General features: G+C 44.6%; 1 protein-coding gene across 6 annotated transcripts in view; it reads left to right on the forward strand.

Annotated features, from left to right (window-relative positions):
* dennd5b (DENN/MADD domain containing 5B) overlaps positions 1–19268 on the forward strand; it is a 68530-nt gene that overhangs the window by 22331 nt on the left and 26931 nt on the right. For 4 of the 6 annotated variants that reach the window (XM_037760104.1, XM_037760105.1, XM_037760107.1 and 1 more), the window contains exons 2-5: positions 3798–3857; positions 7851–7960; positions 10874–11567; positions 18279–18466. In XM_037760104.1, the coding sequence (XP_037616032.1) occupies positions 3798–3857; positions 7851–7960; positions 10874–11567; positions 18279–18466 (1052 nt within the window). The remainder of the gene's footprint in view (positions 1–3797; positions 3858–7850; positions 7961–10873; positions 11568–18278; positions 18467–19268) is intronic. The other 2 variants (XM_037760106.1, XM_037760109.1) reach the window with 1 other exon arrangement.

Consider the following 19268-nt stretch of genomic DNA (forward strand, 5'->3'; position numbering starts at 1 on the left):
CATCTGATAACAAACACATCTTGTTAATAATAATAATAATAATAATAATAATAATGAAGGTTATTTATATAGCACTTATCAAAATGAGTGCTCATTACAAAGTGCTTTACAAGGCAGACATACAAATAATAAAGGATAGAATCAAATGTCAGATAGACACACATTTATTTACAAACAAATATAAATAAATCCCAACGTGGTCTGAAAACTACAAGTGGCCTACAGATCGGATCTAACAGGAAGTCACTTTTCCTGTGACTTCCTGTAAATTCTTCGAAGGCTGCTGGAAACTGTCCGACTCGACCGCAGCTTTTTTTTCACCGCCGCCTCTCGTCTGCTTTCCAGGCGAGGAGCAGTTCATCTCAAAACGAGCCGGTCGGTGATGATGATCACACAGCAAACATTGGTCGGACAGTGATGTTGTGTTGTTGTGATAATGTTGTGGTAAAGGGTTAAATTATGAATGGCTGTCGGTCTCATGTTATTGATATAAAGCCTGTCTGGTGTTTGGCTCAGTGCTGTGCGGTTTAATTCAGATTGTCATAACTATTATGTATGAAAAATCCAAAATGTAAACCACATAAACAACCTCACACAAACAGACCAAACCTCAACAACAACAGAGCCTCATGAAGAAATGACCTCAGGTTAAATTGAACGGGGAACTAAATCGCAGTGGGAGTTGAGGGTAGTGAGTGTATTATAATAAATATGTATCTGGCTGAAAACAGTCGATCCTCTGCATCAATACAGAGTCCCAGAGGGCCGTGGGGTTTGGGATCAACACTGACTCACCAATGTAATTGCTATTGTTTGCTGTACAGTGAACAGCTGAGTGAAGATCCATGCTCTCGTACAGCTTCTTGGCCTTTTCACCATATTGACCTCAGTTCAGTGGTTTGTGAATCTTAATATGTGAGCCTCGTGGACCATAAAGGGGCCCACGAGGCTCCGGGGGAAAACAATAAAAATATAATTCACAGGGAGAAGCGAAAGCTGACGCTCAACGGGATGCTCCATGGCGCAAAGACGCAACAGTGGTGGTGTTTTTTTTACTCCGACACAACCTAGACTGAATATCCTACTGCGAGGTCCGGCAGCAGTCGCGCTGAGAAGGTCCAATGACATCATTCTGCATAATAAGTAGCCATGTGCTTCTGTTTCTAGACTTTCTGTGGGAAAGTCTTGAGGCATCCCAGATGCTGCTTTGGTTGTGGTCTACTGTGAAACGCTACACGAGATAAAACGATCGATTGTCGCACACGACATTCAGTTATTGTTCCCGATCCGAGTCGACACCCTACGACGGCCGCGTCGGGCTATAATCGGGCTGATATCGTGTAGTCTGAACCGGGCATTAAAGGCTTCAAGGGTGGCAGGTGTCGCAAAAGACAGATGGCCAAGTCTTCATGCTTTAAGTCGACTGTCTGGACCGATGCTCATACTTATTAGAGGGAAACAGAGTCCTGCCAAGGTCATGCAGTAGGTCACCAAAACTCCACTTGTTTCAGTGTCAGATATATAGTTTTTATTTTTTAACAAGGCTCAAACTGGAGGATATAGTGCATTTGTCGGGGACTATTTTCAGCGGCGGATTAATCCACATTTGGTGCTCTAGTGAGTATTTGTGGCAGCAGAACGGTGGATGTGGTATCGAGTCTAAACAAACTACAGTGTGTGTGTTCATGGTGATGAAGGAACACGTCACCCAGTGACACAGTGAGGCTCAGTGATGTGTTTTTAATAGTTTTAGGACAACGATGGAGCTCTACGGCTCAGAGGAAGAAGATATATCAGGCTTGGATACACTCGGCTCTGCACATGATGGATTTATTATACTTGGTTATTGATTTAATTCCTGTGCACACAGTTAAAATGGATTACCAAGACTGAGCTGGAAGAATATCAGAGCACCATTAGATGCAATAGATGTTAGTGGCATTTAAGCAGCATCAGTAATCATCCTAAGCATGGTGTGCTCTGAGCAGCAGAACATGCAGACCAATAACTATCAGCTTAATACTGTGACTCATTGATCTTGTGTGCAGTCTTTGCATGTGAGGATCCACAATATGTCCAAAAAATGTATCTTTGTATCTTTTCACAGTATGTGACTCTGATTGATTTTATCTGCGAATGAATGAACAATGAGAAATGAGAATAGAGCAGATAAGAGCGAACAGAGCCGGGCAGACAAAGAGAAGACGGAGGTATACGGTGATTGAAGGAGCAGATAATGCCAGCAGCAGCAAACTGTGTGTGTGGTTTTCCTGTCGCACAGCAGCTGAGCAGTCTTCTGCCGTCCTTCACTTCTTATGACTGATCCGCTGTTTTCAACCGAGTGGGCACCTCGTTTTCACAGAATGACTGGCGAGACTTTCACTTCAGTCCCAGCAGGCGCCACAGCAGGTCCTGCGGAGTCATCACATGAGACAGAGAGAGAAATAAGCTCTCCTGAGGAAACTGAGAGTCTGTGAACAGGTCCGTCCTTTAGCTTTCTGCAGCTCAGGGGAGGACGATTAGATGAGACATTCTTTGGACTTACTACAAGGATTTTTACTGATTATGAAAGAGTCTCTATATGACCTACATAAATAAACGAGACCGTCAGCGAGAAGATTGGCCTTTTCTATATTCTTAATGCTTGTCATCGGTGCCACCGGGTGCGATTCCGGCAGACAAAATCATCATGCAGGTTCACCAGAAACTTCTTCAGCTCAGACTCCGTCAGCGACCAGCCCACCGCGGACAGACCCAGATACTCTGGATAAAGATATCTAGCGAGCTGTTAGCGTAAAGCTCCCTGCTTTAGAGGTTTTGTGTGTGCAGGAGAGAGCTGATTAAGGCCTCTAATCTCCGGCCTGGTGGTTCTCTCACAGGGATTAGCCTACTGTCTGTACGCTCACAGAGTACCTCCGTCAACAGATGGACTAGCTTGTTTGTATTCTGGTGTAATCTAGACATTTACAAAGTGAGCCTGTTTTCACTAAATATATACAATAAATGTCTTAAAGGGGAACTCCACCAATTTTACACATCAAGAAGATGAGTAAAATCGTCCTAGGAAGTCATAGCGGGTTACCTTTAGGTGCTAGGGGTCCATCAAATGGAAATATTTTAGATGTCTTGTGCATCATTTTCCATGCTTTTTCCAAATTGACATATTTAGTAACTTTAAAACTATTTTATCACCACATGCATACATATGGAGTTTGAGAGATCTAAATATGATGTCAGCAGTTTTTGCTGTTCCTGGAAATGTTTGTTGTTGTTGTGCAAATGCTGCTTGGTTTAACTCCATAGAGTTTGTTGCTTACTAACACTGAACCACTCACACAACTCCTCCATTATTCAAGGCAGACGCTGACATGCAGCTTCCATTGAGTCTTGCACCCCTGAAATGGCACTTTTTACTCCCTGAAACACCAAATATATTCATGAAAAAGCCTCATGAGGAGACAGAAAGGAATGTCACACTTTGCAGACGATGACCTACTATTTGTATCTAACATACTGATTTTCTGACCTCCATAATTGCGCCGGTTGTTGGTAGTCCAACACTGAAAAGTAAAAAGTGCTGTTTCAGAACGCTAACACTCTCGTCTCAGGTCCGTGTGTGTGTTATATGTCTTAAATGCTCTGTTTTGATGGTGTATGTGTCATTGTTCATGCTATACTCATTCTCATGCATTTATTAATCTGCTTCTCTGTGTGTGCATTTCTTTTGACATTGCGCTCTCTTTTTCTTTGTTTTTTTTGCTCCATGTTTTTCCTGCATGTGGCTCGTCCGTCCGTAGCTTTGTACCGATGGCTAGAAGCAGACCGCCAAGGCAGGGATCCAGATGCTGCAGCCACAGGTAAAACACCATCAACTGTTCCACATCTTCATAACATAACGGAGCGCTACACCTCACGCTGTCTGCATGCCCGCCGTCAGCTGCTCCCTTACACCTCGACAGCTACAGTATGAGACCTAATATGATGCCAGCCTCGCCCCAGTATAGATTTACACTTCCAAAGTGACACAGTCTGTGTTCATCAGGTTTTTCAGAAATGTGGGCTCGAGTCATTGTGACTTTGGACTTCACTTGACATAACTACCTGAGACTAGGACCAAATGACTTGAGTCACATGTCTGGTTTAACCTGTTTTCGTCTCTGACGGCGCTGGGTCCATTCTTGTCTGTGACCATTCTCATGAGAGATGTTACAAGATAAGGGGCAGAATAAAAATGTTTATTGTTTAAGTTAGATAGACATTATATCACAATCGTAGACGACCTCTCAGCCTTGGTACTGGTCCCACACAAACATACTCTTTGTCCCACATTTAGTTTGTTGGGATCTCGTCACTCTAGACCAGGGGTCGGCAACCTTTACTATCAAAATTAAAGAACGCTGTCTGGAGCCGCAAAATATATTTGGTATCACAGCCTATAACGTCTATTGCAGCGAGGACCCGAGTCCAACTGAGAGGCAGGACATTGAAGAAACATTTGGCTAGAAGCTCCTGCTGTCTAATCTGCAAAGGCACTGTGCTTCTTCTGAAAATGTCTTTCAATATTACTTTTTTATTGTTGAATCTGTCCACGCATTATTAAATTACTCAAAGACTTTTCTTTTTTGGGGATTTGTAATCCATAGCTGGCCTATTGAGCTGTTAAGGTTCGGCTAAATTAGATGATAAGGCGCCGGGCCGAAGACTTACATTTTTTAAATTCGGTGTATAGGCTACATATTTTTACAACTGGAGAATGTAAGAAACACTAAAGGCCTACAAAAATGATAAAATAATAACTGTTATTCATTTTCATGTAACTTTTTGTCAAAGCCACCGGAAGCCGCTGGAGAGGGGCTAAAGAGCCGCATGTGGCTCTGGAGCTACAGGTTGCTGACCCCTGCTCTAGATGTTACCTGGATGATATCTACATTGCTCTATGCCAATAAAAAGACAGATTAGAAGCAAAGGCTTGGATTCAAAGTGGAGCCGGCAATCAGAAACCGATCCTAAACTGACTAACCGACACCTCACAGAGCAATCAGCTGATAATAGAAAACAACAATAAACAGCAAGCAGCTTGTGACACGGAGTCGAGGACAAGATGGAGATAATAATATGGAAACGCTGGTGTTAATTAAACATCTGGTGTGAGGATGATGGTGCCTAACATACAACCTTTTTACACATCATCCTTCTTTATTTACAGCGTTGAACTTCTAAAACTAGTTGCAGTGAACCTGCTATCCAGGATTTGATTTGGAGAGGAATTGAATTCATTTATTTCCCCCATAGAGTCTATTTGTGTTCGGCTGGCATCACTTCTATGGTCTCTAGATCCCTGTGTATCACTCTGCCTCCACCACTTCCACCTGGATTACATCCTTCAATACATGTCATCCTCTTTGCCCCTCTCTCTCTCTCTCTCTCTCTCTCTCTTTCTCTCTCTCCCTCTCTCATTTCCTTCTTCGTTGTACAGTATTTGGGTCAACTTTTCTCTGAGCTTGTTATCCAAATCAGTCCTCCTTTCGTCCTCCCTGGTCGTATTTTTATCTCCCTCTCCTCCTCATCTGAACCCTGATGAAAGAGATGCAGTCGTCCTGTTTCCTGCCTCCAGGTTATTGTTTGTTTTTTATGTCTGTCGCTGCTCGACGACTGGAGTTTAGGGACTTAATAAAAGTAGACGATGGAAGGCAAAGCAAGCCTCTTTTCTTCCCCTCCCCTCTTCATCCTCTCCCTGTCACCTTCTGTTTGTCATGGTTAAGGACCTCGGGGGGGCTTCAGTTGTCCTTCCTCGCACTTGCAGAGAAGACACAAAGCCAGGACCTCCTGGGGCTCACGGCCAACTAGTATTTTATCTGTGTGTGAGAGAGAGAGAAAGACAAATAGACAGACAGAGAGATAATAACAACAACATGAGGCCTGCTGTTTGTACAGGTTTAAACAAATCAGACGTTGCCTTATCAGGTGCTGTAAATGTCACCTCATCCCTCACGTACAGGAGGACGTTTATTGTGCAGGTGCAGAGGAGAGAACCAGACAGACCACCTCTGACTGTGAAACATGGTTTTGCTTTGTTTTGTTCCCCAAAGCCTCCTTAAATGTCAGCTGGCCTTTTCATTATTCATCTGGCGCTGCCTCTCAACCTTTCACCCCCTCGCTCTCTCTCTCTCTCTCTCTCTCTTCCTCAAACATTGAGGCCTCAAGGATACACACAATGCAGTTTAGTGAGAAACATTGAATGCTTATATACGTAGACGCCGCATTGACTCCTGGATCGTACGTCAACGTGGGCGCCATATTGGACCGGGCAAGACTGGCCTGTAAACACATACAAGTGAACGAGGGAGCTGCCGTTATTCTGGATAAACAGCTCTATTTAGTCTACATTTCTCAAGTGATTTCAACGAGTCGTTATTATATTCAAACGTTAATGATCTACAAGGAGTAACGCTAAGTTAACTAAATAACAGACCTGTAAAATGAAGCGAAGAAATGATCTAATGTAAAAGGTTATATAAGATACTTAAAACCTTTTATTGTCCTCTTCAGTTCAGCGGTGCGTGCACAGAAAGCATCAGAAGAGAGTGAGACTGTGATGGAGTCGGTTGTAGTGAGATGTAATATAAACAGTTGTTGTGGACAGCTGTTGTGTCTGGAGCAGTTGTTGGGGCTACCCTGCATTAGACACAGTTTGTCTCTATGCTATGGGCTGTGACAACTGTCCGTCTCACACACCCACACACCCACACAGACAATGAAATCTCAGTATATGGAAGCAGACGGGGTCGTTTAGGCATAAGCGAGCTAGGCGTTCACCAGCTGGCTCCCAACGATGTATTTCATTGTTAAATAAAAAATGTCAGACTACACGATATCAGCCCGATTTTAGCCCGACACGGCCGTCGTAGGGTGTCGACTCGGATCGGGAACGATAAAGGAGTATCGTGTGCGACAATCGTTCCTTTCGATCTGGGACGCCTCACGACGTCCCGACACAAAGTCTAGCATGATTGATTTTTTTTCTTTTTTGCTTTCCACGACGTGTTTCATCACGGCCGTGGATTTGACCGGCTGAGCACAGACGCACACAGCTGTAAACAGAAGGCTACTTATTATGCAGAATGATGTCATCGGACCTTCATGGGAACCTTCCAAATCTCTACCATCCATACGATCTGAGGAGACATTTTGCAAAGCTGGAATGATGAGGTTAAAAATCATGAATGATATGTTTAATTGTTGTCGGCATTTAAAGTTTATTTAAACAGAACATGTTGAACTTCAAAGAAGCTGATCGTTGTGTTTAGTTCCACGCTGAACCTCAGGGTTAGACTAGTGTATGTGTGTGTGTCCAGTGAGGTGTGTGTTGTTATGGGGGATGAGGGGGGAACGTAGAGCGGTCCAGCTGCTGACAGAGAGGAATGTCATGCATGCAGTCAGAGTAGCTGTCAGTGACACATTCTGTTCATGAGGTCATCCTCCCGGCGCTGTACTACTGAGCCGGTGCTCCTGATTCTACACAGCTTCATACTTTCTAAGGGCGTTTTCACATTAGGTACGATTGATCCGTACCGTGCCCGAGTACGATTAAAACTCGTCGTCGTTACATAGATTTTCTGTCTCACACTCTCACACAAACATCCAACTATATAACACACACAAACATACATACACTTACACAATTTCCCACCATTTATAGAAACGTTTGTCAAATGGATATTTAAAGCTTCATGCGTATATGATAAAGATTGTTTATACTGGAGGTTGTTCAACGTGACACACCAACTGGTGGTCACGGTGCCGATGCGTTACCACTGCATCATTGTCTCTGTGTCTTCTTGTCCGTCCAGGTGAAAACTTTGAGCAGAGCCCCCTGAAGAGGACGTTCAAGTCCAAAGTTCTGGCACGCTACCCCGAGAACGTGGAGTGGAACCCTTTCGACCAGGATGCCGTCAACATGGTAGGTGGAATGTACCATTATACAGGGGAGAGGGATGTATTGTTCAGTAAGTGTGCTGAGGATTATGCAACCTAAAAGAAGAGACGTGTGTATATAAGGAGTTGAAATTGAATCAATGACCTTAATTCACACGTATATTATAGCAGCACCATTCATCAATCTGGACCTTTATCTTTCACCGTTATCACATCCGGAAGAGGAAACCATGATGAGGGATGATGCTCAGAGAGAAATAATGAACAGGAAATCTTGACAAGATAGGGACCTCTGTGAAACCTCTGTTTCAACCAGTTTTTTTTATAATACCCTAAAGTATGCAAATGTCTCCATGTAGTCCTATTATCTCACCAAACCAGACCTTGAGAGTTATTGAAACGTCCTTGAAATTGTTTTTGAAAAGTGTGATTGTTTGATGAGGCTCTGCTGAAAGTGCTAAACTGTCAGTATGTTGGGCTCTTGGTGACTCTCTCTCTCTCTCTCTCGTGGTCACCACCTATTTTTCCACCTGCCCCGGCGTCAGCACTGCTGAATAATTCAGCCGCAGGTTCTCGCGTTACGTCGGCATGGAAACGGGCCATTATGCAGCAGCGCGGCGTCTGAAATCCGACGCCCAGATGATTGCGAGCTGTCGAGGTTGACGGCTGAGACATTCTGCATCATCTCTCTCTCTCTCTCTATGTTCCGATGTCGTGTGACCAACACAGCCCCTCATTTCCCCATCTTCCTCCTCCTCCTCCTCCTCCTCCTCCTCCTCTATACCTCCATCATCCACTCCTCTCTGGAATGATCTCACTCCAGCTCCTCCTCTCCTTCTTGCTGTGATGTGAGAGATGAGGAGGAGGATGATCGGTGAAACCCTGACATTTTTTTTTGATAGAACCATAGATCCCATTTTCCTTCACATATCTGGAGGTCAGAGGTCAAGAGAAAGATCGAATAGCGGCCGGGCCCGACGTATTTTTAAGAGGTTAATTAAAAATCGCAAGTTGCGTTAATTCTTTAAAGAAATTAGTGGAGTTAAAACAAATGTAATCGCGTTAACTTTGACAGCCCTAATACATATACAGTATATACATGTGTATATATACTGTATAAACTCATATCTCGCCTTCTTATTCAGTATCAAATGTAATCCAGTTGATAGTTGTCTGTACATCCATGGTTACAGCAAACAGGACCGACTAATATCTAATGCAGCATGACTTTCCATGGTGCAGATTTGTGAAGATGAAAACAAATATAGGCACAAAAACAGTGGTGCAGATAGCTTTACGTTTGATATTCAGACATTTGGCGATGTTCATCCTTTAAAATAAACCTTAACCGATGTTACAAAGGTTTATATACATTCAGTTTAGCCTTACTTGTTTCTTGTTTGCGGGCTGACAGAATATTGTCTGTGTGTGCACAATGCTAGTTCAGCCCTCTGTGCCTCTCTAATTGGGCCATGTCTCCATCTGAAGAATTATTAAAGGAGACTGATTGGTATCGCTGCTCCCTGCCTCATAAATATCTCTGCTGGAATATCTCCGGCGTGAGACAAATCATTTCTTTGAGTTTGTCTTGTTTCCTACCAACCACCATCCCCATAAACGCACACACACTTCCCATCTCCCCCCTGCTGAATCTGAGGCCCTGTTCAGACCAGTCCTGTTTATTCACGAGGAGCGCAGGGAGACCCCGCGGATCTCAGCGGCACGTCAGTAGAGTAGGCGGTCCTTTACGTGGCCCAGGACACATCTGCGTACACACTGCTAAAAGACCGTGGCCATATGTGGCCCAGACCACGTCTGAAAGTGGTCTGAAAGATCAGATCTCAATGCGTCCTCTTGAGTGCGTTCACACCCGTACTTAAAGCTGTCCACTGATTGGATCACTCAGGACGCATGTTAATACCAGGTCTGAACAGGGTCTGAAGGTTTACAGCACATTGATGGCTCAGTCACCACAAACAGGATCACTCCACAGGATGATCTTCTTAGTCGAGCCACATTTCCACCTGGAGAGCTCCAGTTTACCAACAGAGAGAGATCTGTGATAAAGGCCTCAGCAGCTTTCCTGCACCGTGAACAATAAACCAGACGCACCGCCTCCGCTCCTGTTGTCCTCATTCCTCTCTCACATGAGCAACATAAACAGGACAAACCCTTGAATGAGGTCATTTTGTACTGCTGACTCCTGGAGTCACAGACGTGTACGGACCGTCACGTCGTTGCTTCTCACTAACTCAGCTGAGCGATTCTGAACGCGGCGAGTCGATACTCATCTGACCCAAAAGCTCGCCAAATTTCAGCTCCACGTCGTGAGTGATTTTGAGCACGTTTCTCACCGCTCCGTTTGATTTCATTACCTTCCTCAGCCCGGCGGGGGCCGAGAGGTGAAACCAGATAAATGTGGTTGTGATGGTGACTAATGTCAAACACGGGCTGGGCGTAGAGGAGATGTGATCAGTGAGACACGGAGGCACAGAGCGTCTCTCGTCTCCAGTCAGGTTCCTGTTCAGCTCTCAGCGGCCAAATAAACATAATGAGGCTAATAAGTCTGATTTATTGCAGGCTGCTGCTGCTGACTGCGTGTTTAGACCAATAGTTTATGTGGATCTGGCCTCAGAGTTTGGCTGTGAAGCACACACACTATCACTATCAGTCATTTAAAATCATGAATATTGGTTTAGAAAATTAAAAAGTATATTGTCAAGTTAAAAAAATCTGAATGTTCTTGAAGTGGATAATCCTCATACCAGTACAGTATTCTGCCTTGACTGGAGAAGACTTTTGGTTGATTGTAAGCCCCCCCTCCAACACTGATTTTGAGCTATGCCTGCAGAAGAGTGAACATACACAGCATCAACTTTCACTATGTCTGACGATAGTGAGTGTCTGACTCCTGTCCCCCCCCCTCCTCTCCCTGCAGCTGTGTATGCCTAAAGGCCTGTCGTTCAGGACGCAGATGGACCAGCGTGATCCACAGTTCCACTCCTTCATCATCACCAAGGAGGACGGCTCTCGGACCTACGGCTTTGTCCACACCTTCTACGAGGAGGTGACCAGCCCGCAGATCTGTTCCGCCATGCAGACCCTCTACCAGATGCACAACGCAGAGAGCGCCACCGCCAACACCCCTTCCTCCTCCTCCTCCTCTTCATCCTCCTCCAGCATGGACTCTCTGGCCAGCAGTGTAGACGAGGCCGACTCCCCCGCTTCCTCATCGTCCTCCTCGTCCCGCAGGGCGGGTGGCTACGACTCGTCGCGGGACACCCTCTACGTGTCCAAGGCCTTGTGTCTGATTGCGCCCATGCCCTTCATGCACGCCTGCCGCCGCTTCCTGTCGCAGCTGCACAGGGCCGTCACCGCGGCCACCGCCCCCCCGCTGCCGCTGGAGAGTTACGTTCACAACATCCTGTACGAGGTGCCGCTACCCGCCCCGGGACGCTCACTCAAGTTCCACGGCGTGTACGAGCCCATCGTGTGCCAGAGGCCCGGACTAGGGGAGCTGCAGCTGGCTGACTTCCCCCTCGCAGAGACCTTCAGTCAGCTGGGAGTGGAGAACCTGGTCCAGGTGTTCACTTGCACCATGCTGGAGATGCAGATCCTCCTCTACTCACACGGTAAGGACGCTTGAAGATAAAGTCTTTGTTTGTCGTTACAAACTCACTGTATCGGAGCCGTTTTGCGAGTACGAGTACATGAGCACAGTATCGGACCCGATACTGGTATCGGTGCATCCCTAATTCAAACAAGGCAAGATCCAAGGATGTCCGAAAATACCAGATGTATGTCAGAATTACCAGGAAATGTAATATACCTGAGATGTGATCAGATTTTCCTCCTTCTATGTTTCCCTTCATCCATTATTCACGACTGCAGTGAGGCCCCGTTGGAGGACCTCACATAGACAGCAGCTATATTGTGAACTACTCTGTGGCCTCAGATCACCGTTTGTCCTACATCCCTCTGTCCTACTCTTTCTCAGTTTCACGCCTCCAGTCTGCAGCAACACTCTGTAACACTTTCTCTGTTTGTTTAGTTTCTGTGCCGGATGAGTCATGGAAATAGCAAAAGGTCCGCACTCTGCACGCATGTGTACACCAAATCCACAACCCCAAAATAAAACCTTGTCTATACAGTATTCTGCAGCATGCACATACAGTAGGAGGATTCGTTCCTGTGGTGCAGAACCGATAGCGAGATGTGAGCAAGTGAAACCGCTCGGCTGCTCTTTGAAGAGGCTGAACTAAAATCAGAAGTGCAGCTGTAAAACCTTCTAATCTGTATGTATGTACAGTATGTCCGTGCAGAATGTCACCTAGATAACCTGTAACATCCTTTATCTTAGTATTATAAACCTCTGTGCAGACTTTTGGCACCCGAGAAGAGACTATCAAGGGACTGCTTTGACAAGCAAGGCGAGGGTCAGGTAACGAGCTGGAGTAGCCGAGCTACAACTACTGCTGCATTTGCGTTTTTACTATAAGCTACTATAAGCTAAAATCCAGAAATTGGAAAGCTAATTTTATGCTTAATTTGGTCTTAAACAGATAGTTCTGGTGTAATACCTACTAGTGTTGCACCGTATACCCATACTATATATGTATATATACCCTGCCGTTAAAAACGATACGATACCCTGTGTTATTAGTACCGATAGTTTCAGAATGACGGTGTTTTTATACGAGCCGTGAGTTGCATTGATGTGCGCCCGCGGGGCTGTGTGTCTGTCTGCAGCGCTCTGCTTTAGAGGACGCCAATAGGACTGTGATCTTGCAGGAACAAGTCGTTATAACTTTGCTTGTGGGAGCAAACTGTAAAAAAATAACCTGTAGGGATAACCAGAAGGATGGTGCGGAGCCTCCCTAGACCTCCCCTTGTATTTATTCGTTCTCTCGAGTTAGTAACTCGACGAGTGGTCAGGGACCGTCTACAAAGTGCAACACCGAAAAGAGATGCTATAAAAATATTCAATAACTTCATTATTATACAGTGTAGTGCCACCAAAATTCAGCTTTTGTTACTTACTGATCTAGTAGAAAGAATGTCAGCCCGTCTCGTTTTACCTTGGTTTTTAATCACTCTCCCTCTTCGCCTTCTTTGCCTCCTCCGTCAACGTCGGGTAGACTTTCCACTTTTTGTTTTTTCCAGACTTCATTAACCACACAGTATTATTACAATACAGATTGCTCCGGTTGTTCCACCGTTCGCCATTTCCACTACCTGGATCGCTACCGATAGCTACCCAGGGAAAACAAAAGCGCTATCCTCTTCCTGTTTTGGTTTGACGCACTTCCTTTGTGCCGTAAAAGGAGCCTTCGTTTTCACCTGGGAAGATCGTACCTGGTGGCAGACAGACTTGCATAGTGAAAGCGAGGCTTATATGGGGAGCCAATCTAAATGCAGATAGTGTCATTGTTCTATATCTGTTATATTGTGCAATCAACATTTACTTCATAATGATAAGTTAAAGCAAAAAAACGCCACTTTAATGCGGAGACATCAGATTGATATCAGTCCCAGCACCACAATCACGTAGCACCAAAATGTCAAATAAAAAAAAACTTAAAAAAAAATGTAAAAAACAGGTCAGACATCTCATGAATTAAGACGGTATATCTGCTAAATTTAGGGATATCTGAGGCAGAGCAGTGTTAAAAAATGTTAACTGAAGCAGTCTCAGTGGACCTGCTTCTCTCATCCCGTCATCCTTTGATGAAAAATGGGTCTCAGTGTTTTATTCATCATGGCGTCAAAGGCAATCGCTCCTGGAGGGGAATGATTAAAACCAGACCTCACTCTTGAAAACAGCCCCGTGTTGTTCGTCATTTTTCAATTGGGGAACCACCGTCGTCATCCCACCAGGGCTCTGACTGTGTGACACGTCCGTCCAAATGAGCCCTCGTTTCTTTGTAATGAGGTGTGGGAAACACCCCCTGCGTGGGGAGCATCGTTTGTCTGGAGGCAGCTGATGGAAGGGTTCAGTTCAGTTCAGGATAAAAAAGATGGAGAACGTTCTCTGGATGTTAATGAGACGCTGCCCCCGCACCATATGTTCCCACGCTCCTCCTAATCAATCAGCAAGTAATTACACCGAGACACATAGAGGCTTCATCAGCCCCCCTACCTGTTCCCCTCACACACAGGTAGAGATGGAGAGTGACAGGCGGGTGTCTCCTCCAATCATGGGGCACAGTGGGGGGTATGAGGCGGGGCATGCAGGGATATCATTATATGGTAATCAGCGTAGTTCATTTACATTCCTGGCAGGCAGTCAGAGACAACTGATGTGTGTGTAAATGCTAATAGAAGCTGCTCACCCACATTATATAAACCTGCCACTGGTACACTATTTTTATGGTTGGTTTTAACACCACGTATAAAAGTTTGAGAATCACTGATTTTAATCTATTTTGTTGTCTAGTTTTGCACCATTTGGGGTTTTCTGTGTGTTTTCCCCGGGTCAGCTGACCAGTGGTTGACCAATGTTTTCACACAGCATTAGTGATTCTGTGAATTGTCATGGGATGAGATGCTTCTCTAAGCCTCTTCCCTTTTCATTTTCTGTCTAATCTTCCCTCCATACAGTCATTTTCTGACTCTGTTATTATATCATGGTGCAGCTGAACACATAATGTCAGCTGTTCACCACAGACAGCTCACGTCTTCTTCCCTTGTGAGACTGAGCTGCCTGTGTTTATCAGTTGCTGATGCACAGTCCCAGTTTCACAATGACTCGACGTGTCCTGTCCTGTTTCGCAGCACCCTTGAGCCCTGCCTGTACCGGGGCTTTCTGCAGCGCTACGCCTCGCCATATCAGATTTGTTCCTTTTTCTAAATGATCACATGCCTCCTCACAAGGTGCTCGTCATATTTCAAAGGGAGTTTCTTTGTGCGACGCAGCAAACGTTGTCAAAGATGAATCGGGAACACCCGTAGCTATTTCTAAAGGGAACAAAAAATTATGAATTAGTTCAACTCAGTTCAGCAAGAGGAGAAAATGTAATCAGTCACTGTCGGAGTCTGTCTTCATCATCCTCTCGTTATTCCCCGAGAGGCCTCGCTGTGTGGGCTTTGATGTTTTTCACTGTGAGGAAAAGGAAAGAGGGTGAAATTTATGAGGTGTGAAGGAAGATCGCTCAGGAGAAGCACTTTTTGGAGACACGTCAGGTTGTAACAGCGACGTGTTAATGAAGCCAGCTGAGATGCTGAGGCTAAACTTATCCTGGTGTGATGATGAGAGCGTGAAGGGGAACGGGCGGGAAAGGGTTTGATGTTGCACCGAAAAAAAAAAGAAAGAGGAGTGTTTCAGTCGGACTGTGTTTCCCACAGAGGGAGAAGCTTTGAACCTGTTCAGACTTGAGCACACACTCTCTGACTGGCATATCTTCTCTCTGAGTTGTGTGGATGTTAACATGTTGCGGTTCAAATGAAATGGAAAGTTAACTGATGGGAATGTTATTAGTTTTGCAACTATTTGGTCTTTGGTATTGGACAAATTGACGCTAGATGAAAATGTGGGGTCACCAAAGTTAAAACAATTCATCCAGAGGGAAACTTTGAAGTTAAAGTGAGGTTCAGCCGTCTATTTTTGGCATCATTGGGCAAAAAGTCCATAATAATCTTTCAGCATATTGTAAGAAAACTAGACTTTTGCACCTCCTCGTGGCTCTGTTTTCAGGCTTTAGAAAATCTAGCTCGTGACGGGAGACTTTGACCAATCACAGGTCATTTCAGAGAGAGAGAGCGTTCCTATTGGCTGTGCTCCGCTGGTGGGCGGTGCTTGGTATTTCCTCAACTTGATCTCAACATGGCTGCCGGGTCACGAACTTTCTAATTTTTACAGCTAAACAGTACACTACAAGATGTTTCTAAAACATCTGAGGAGAGAAATAGGCATTACAGTAACAGAATATTGATTCATATTTGATCAGCGCTGCCTAGTTTGACCGTTTGATCAGAGTTCTTGAGTGATTGACAGCTGCTCAGAGACGGCAATGCTCCAGCTCGTCTCTGATTGGTTGTTTTTCTCCGGTCTGAGAAATCTTGCTGATGCCATTAGGAGCACCGGAGGACACAGATTACCTGTCTCATGCACTACTGTCAGGATATAGTGACCTGTTTTTTTAATCATATTTGCTCCATCTCTACCTGCTGCAGCTTTAACGGTACACTTCATAGCTTTCTAGGCAGCGGAATAGAAGTCTAACTAAAGCAAACACATACTAATACAATATATTAATTGTCCTTGGACGACTCCAAACTACGTTTTAGTAGAGATTTAGAGAGTCTACAGTGGGATTAGAGTTGGTGTCAGCTTTTCTCTGTGGGTGACTGGCTCTTAGGGTGCTTTATGATGACCAATAGTGGAGGGATGTTTATGTTAAGTGTCTAAGGGGATCTTGAAGGGTCAAAGGTGTTGTGGGTAAGTGGTCTAGTTTAGGAGAAAAGGGATCTCGATTGTTGCTGTTTGCAGGATGTTGTAAATCCATGATGTCTTGTTGGCCAGCATTCCAGCTAAACAGTACACTACAAGATGATTCTGAAAACATCTGAGGAGAGAAATAGGCATTACAGTAACAGAATATTGATTCATATTTGATCAGCGCTGCCTAGTTTGACCGTTTGATCGGAGGTCGCGAGTGATTGACAGCTGCTTGGAGACGGCAAGGCTCCAGATCAGCTCGGTTGCGAAGCACACAATCAACGCTGGCTGAACCCTCGGTGTAAAAAGGGTATAACAGTACTGTACATGTTGATCTTCATTTCAGTACATATTAGAGGAAGCATTGATGTAAACAGCATTTATTTAGATAAAAGGCTTCTCTGCTGAATCAACAATGTTTGGTTTAGAGTTGTCAGGGTGACGGTCAAAAACAACAACACACCCTGAAGTCAAACTACATCTGTCGCTTTTGTAACCACTATTTAGTGTATTCAACCATTAGGCAAGATCTCAGCATGAAAACAACTGTCCCAGTTCTTAATCCAGCAGTAATGTGAGGCGAGGTCACCTCTCTACCTTTCAAGAAGTGACGAGAAGCTGAGGAAACACTCGGTCCAGTTATAGCTGAGCTTGCTGATGGTCCATTTAGTTCCTTTATTGAGTACTCTAATGAGTATCACAGACTTGCAAGGTTGGTAAACATAAGGAACATGAAGGAAAAAGAAAGTGTGTTGCCACTGATTTAGTGTGTGTGTATCCTTATCGTATCACTCAGCTGCTGTTCATACAGAGTCAGAGTCATTGTACAGTATGTGCGTGTTTATAAGACATGCACACACTCAGGAAGTGAACCAGCAGAGCAGCCGCCTCTCGTCAGGTTTCTCCTGTTGAATATAAATCGTTGTGGTCCGTGGTGAAGGTACCGGAGAGCTTAATGCATTTCCAATGAAAAGTGCACAGATTCCATATGTGCACATACAGACAGGACTGAACCTGACAGAGTGAAATGAAATGAGAGAGAGAGAGAGAGAGAGAGGGGGAGGGGATGTGTGACTCTATCATGTTTTATTCTACCTCTTTTCTTTCCTCGAGGTCGTGCAGGCTTTTCACTCCGACCGTCACAATAACATCTGATGAAACTGCTGCTGAACTCAATACTGAAGCCAGCCTGCAACCGCTGGCCTTAATCTGCTTTAGGGAACAGAGGCACTACTCTCTCTCTCTCTCTCTCTCACACACACACACACACACACACACACACACACACACACACACACACATGCACATGCGCGCACGTGAAAATGTGATTGAAAAGAATCCATCAGAATGTAATTCCTCTCGTTTTTAACCCCCAACTCTCTCTCAGATTCAATTTGAATCACTTGATTAAAGCATCTGGTGCACACCAATACCAATAAAAAATAGTATGTATGTATTTCATAAACCTCTCACGTCTCATGGTACGTGTCCACAGGCTCTGTCCTTTCCACGCTTCCCATTCATTGTCTATGTAAGCAGCCGTGCAATGCATTCTGGTAGCGCGATTGGAGCGACGGAGCGTCACGACGGCCGTTCCTCATTTGCATAAAGTTGGAGTCTAGTCTACTTTATGCAAATCAGGGACGTGCGACGCGTCTCACCACCTCTGGAAACTCCCGAGAATCTTTTAAAATAAACGTTGATGATCCAAAATAAAGACAGATTCAGTAACTGCGCGGATTATTTCTCGAATGGCTGGAGCACAGAGATAAAGTGTTTCTTCCCTCCATGTTCTGTCACATCTTTGTTATTATTTCCTACAAGATGAAACCATTGAGAGTTTGTAAATCTATTCCCTTTATATTATTATTATTATAATGATTCTGATTCTCTCTCCTTCTCTCAGACTACCAGCGGTTGATGACGGTGGCCGAGGGCATCACCACGCTGCTGTTTCCCTTCCAGTGGCAACACGTCTACGTTCCCATCCTGCCGGCCTCTCTGCTCCACTTCCTGGACGCTCCTGTCCCCTACCTGATGGGCCTGCAGTCCAAAGACGGCGCCGACCGCTCCAAACTGGAGCTTCCTCAGGAGGTACGCAGTCCAGACTATATGCTATAGGTTACCGCCGAGCCTCACTCAGGTTAAAAAAAAAAGTGTGAAATGAGAAATTTCTCTGGCGTTCAGGTTATCCCGGGGCTAAGAAAGATTTATTTTTAAATCAACACTTCCTGATTTCATTTCAAAATAAAAGCCCTCAAGTGTTTTTTTCTCTGGACAGAATTCCTTCATTTGTTAACACAAGGCTTTTATTCTGAAATATGTGCCGGACAGTGTTGTAGAACATGCAGTGACTTGCAGAGCTCCATGAATTAATGTAATACGGGGTTTTAATTGTGGATTATTACTATTATTTACAAAATTACAACACGCTTCATAATCTTTTTCTGTCTAAAATAAATATAAATTACATTTATAATGAAATGAAATGGCCGTTATGAAAGGCAAACTCTACGTAGAAAGAAAGGGCTGACATCAGCAGAAACGCACGTGGTCTGAACACCCGACGCGTGAATCATGAAGCCGTTCAGCGAGGCAGCCGCCACGCACTCTTGACGTTCCCTGTGTGGACAAAGAGTTACGTGTGTGACTAATTGAACAGTTCTTTTTTTCTTACAAATACAAATATTTAAACAAATAGTTTTTATTTATTTCATTTTTTTATTTTTGGGCACAAAGCAATTACGCCTAGGGCACCCAAATGGCTAGCAGCGGCCCTGCCCACAAGTATAGTAAAACAAGTACTGTAAGTGTGTGTGTGTGTGCACAAGCTGCAGCAGTTTGCAGTCGGTGCTCATTACTGCTGACAATACAATATCCAAGGCCAACAGCATCT

The sequence above is a fragment of the Sebastes umbrosus genome, chromosome 23 (genome assembly GCF_015220745.1).
Source record: "Sebastes umbrosus isolate fSebUmb1 chromosome 23, fSebUmb1.pri, whole genome shotgun sequence".
NCBI lineage: Eukaryota > Metazoa > Chordata > Actinopteri > Perciformes > Sebastidae > Sebastes > Sebastes umbrosus.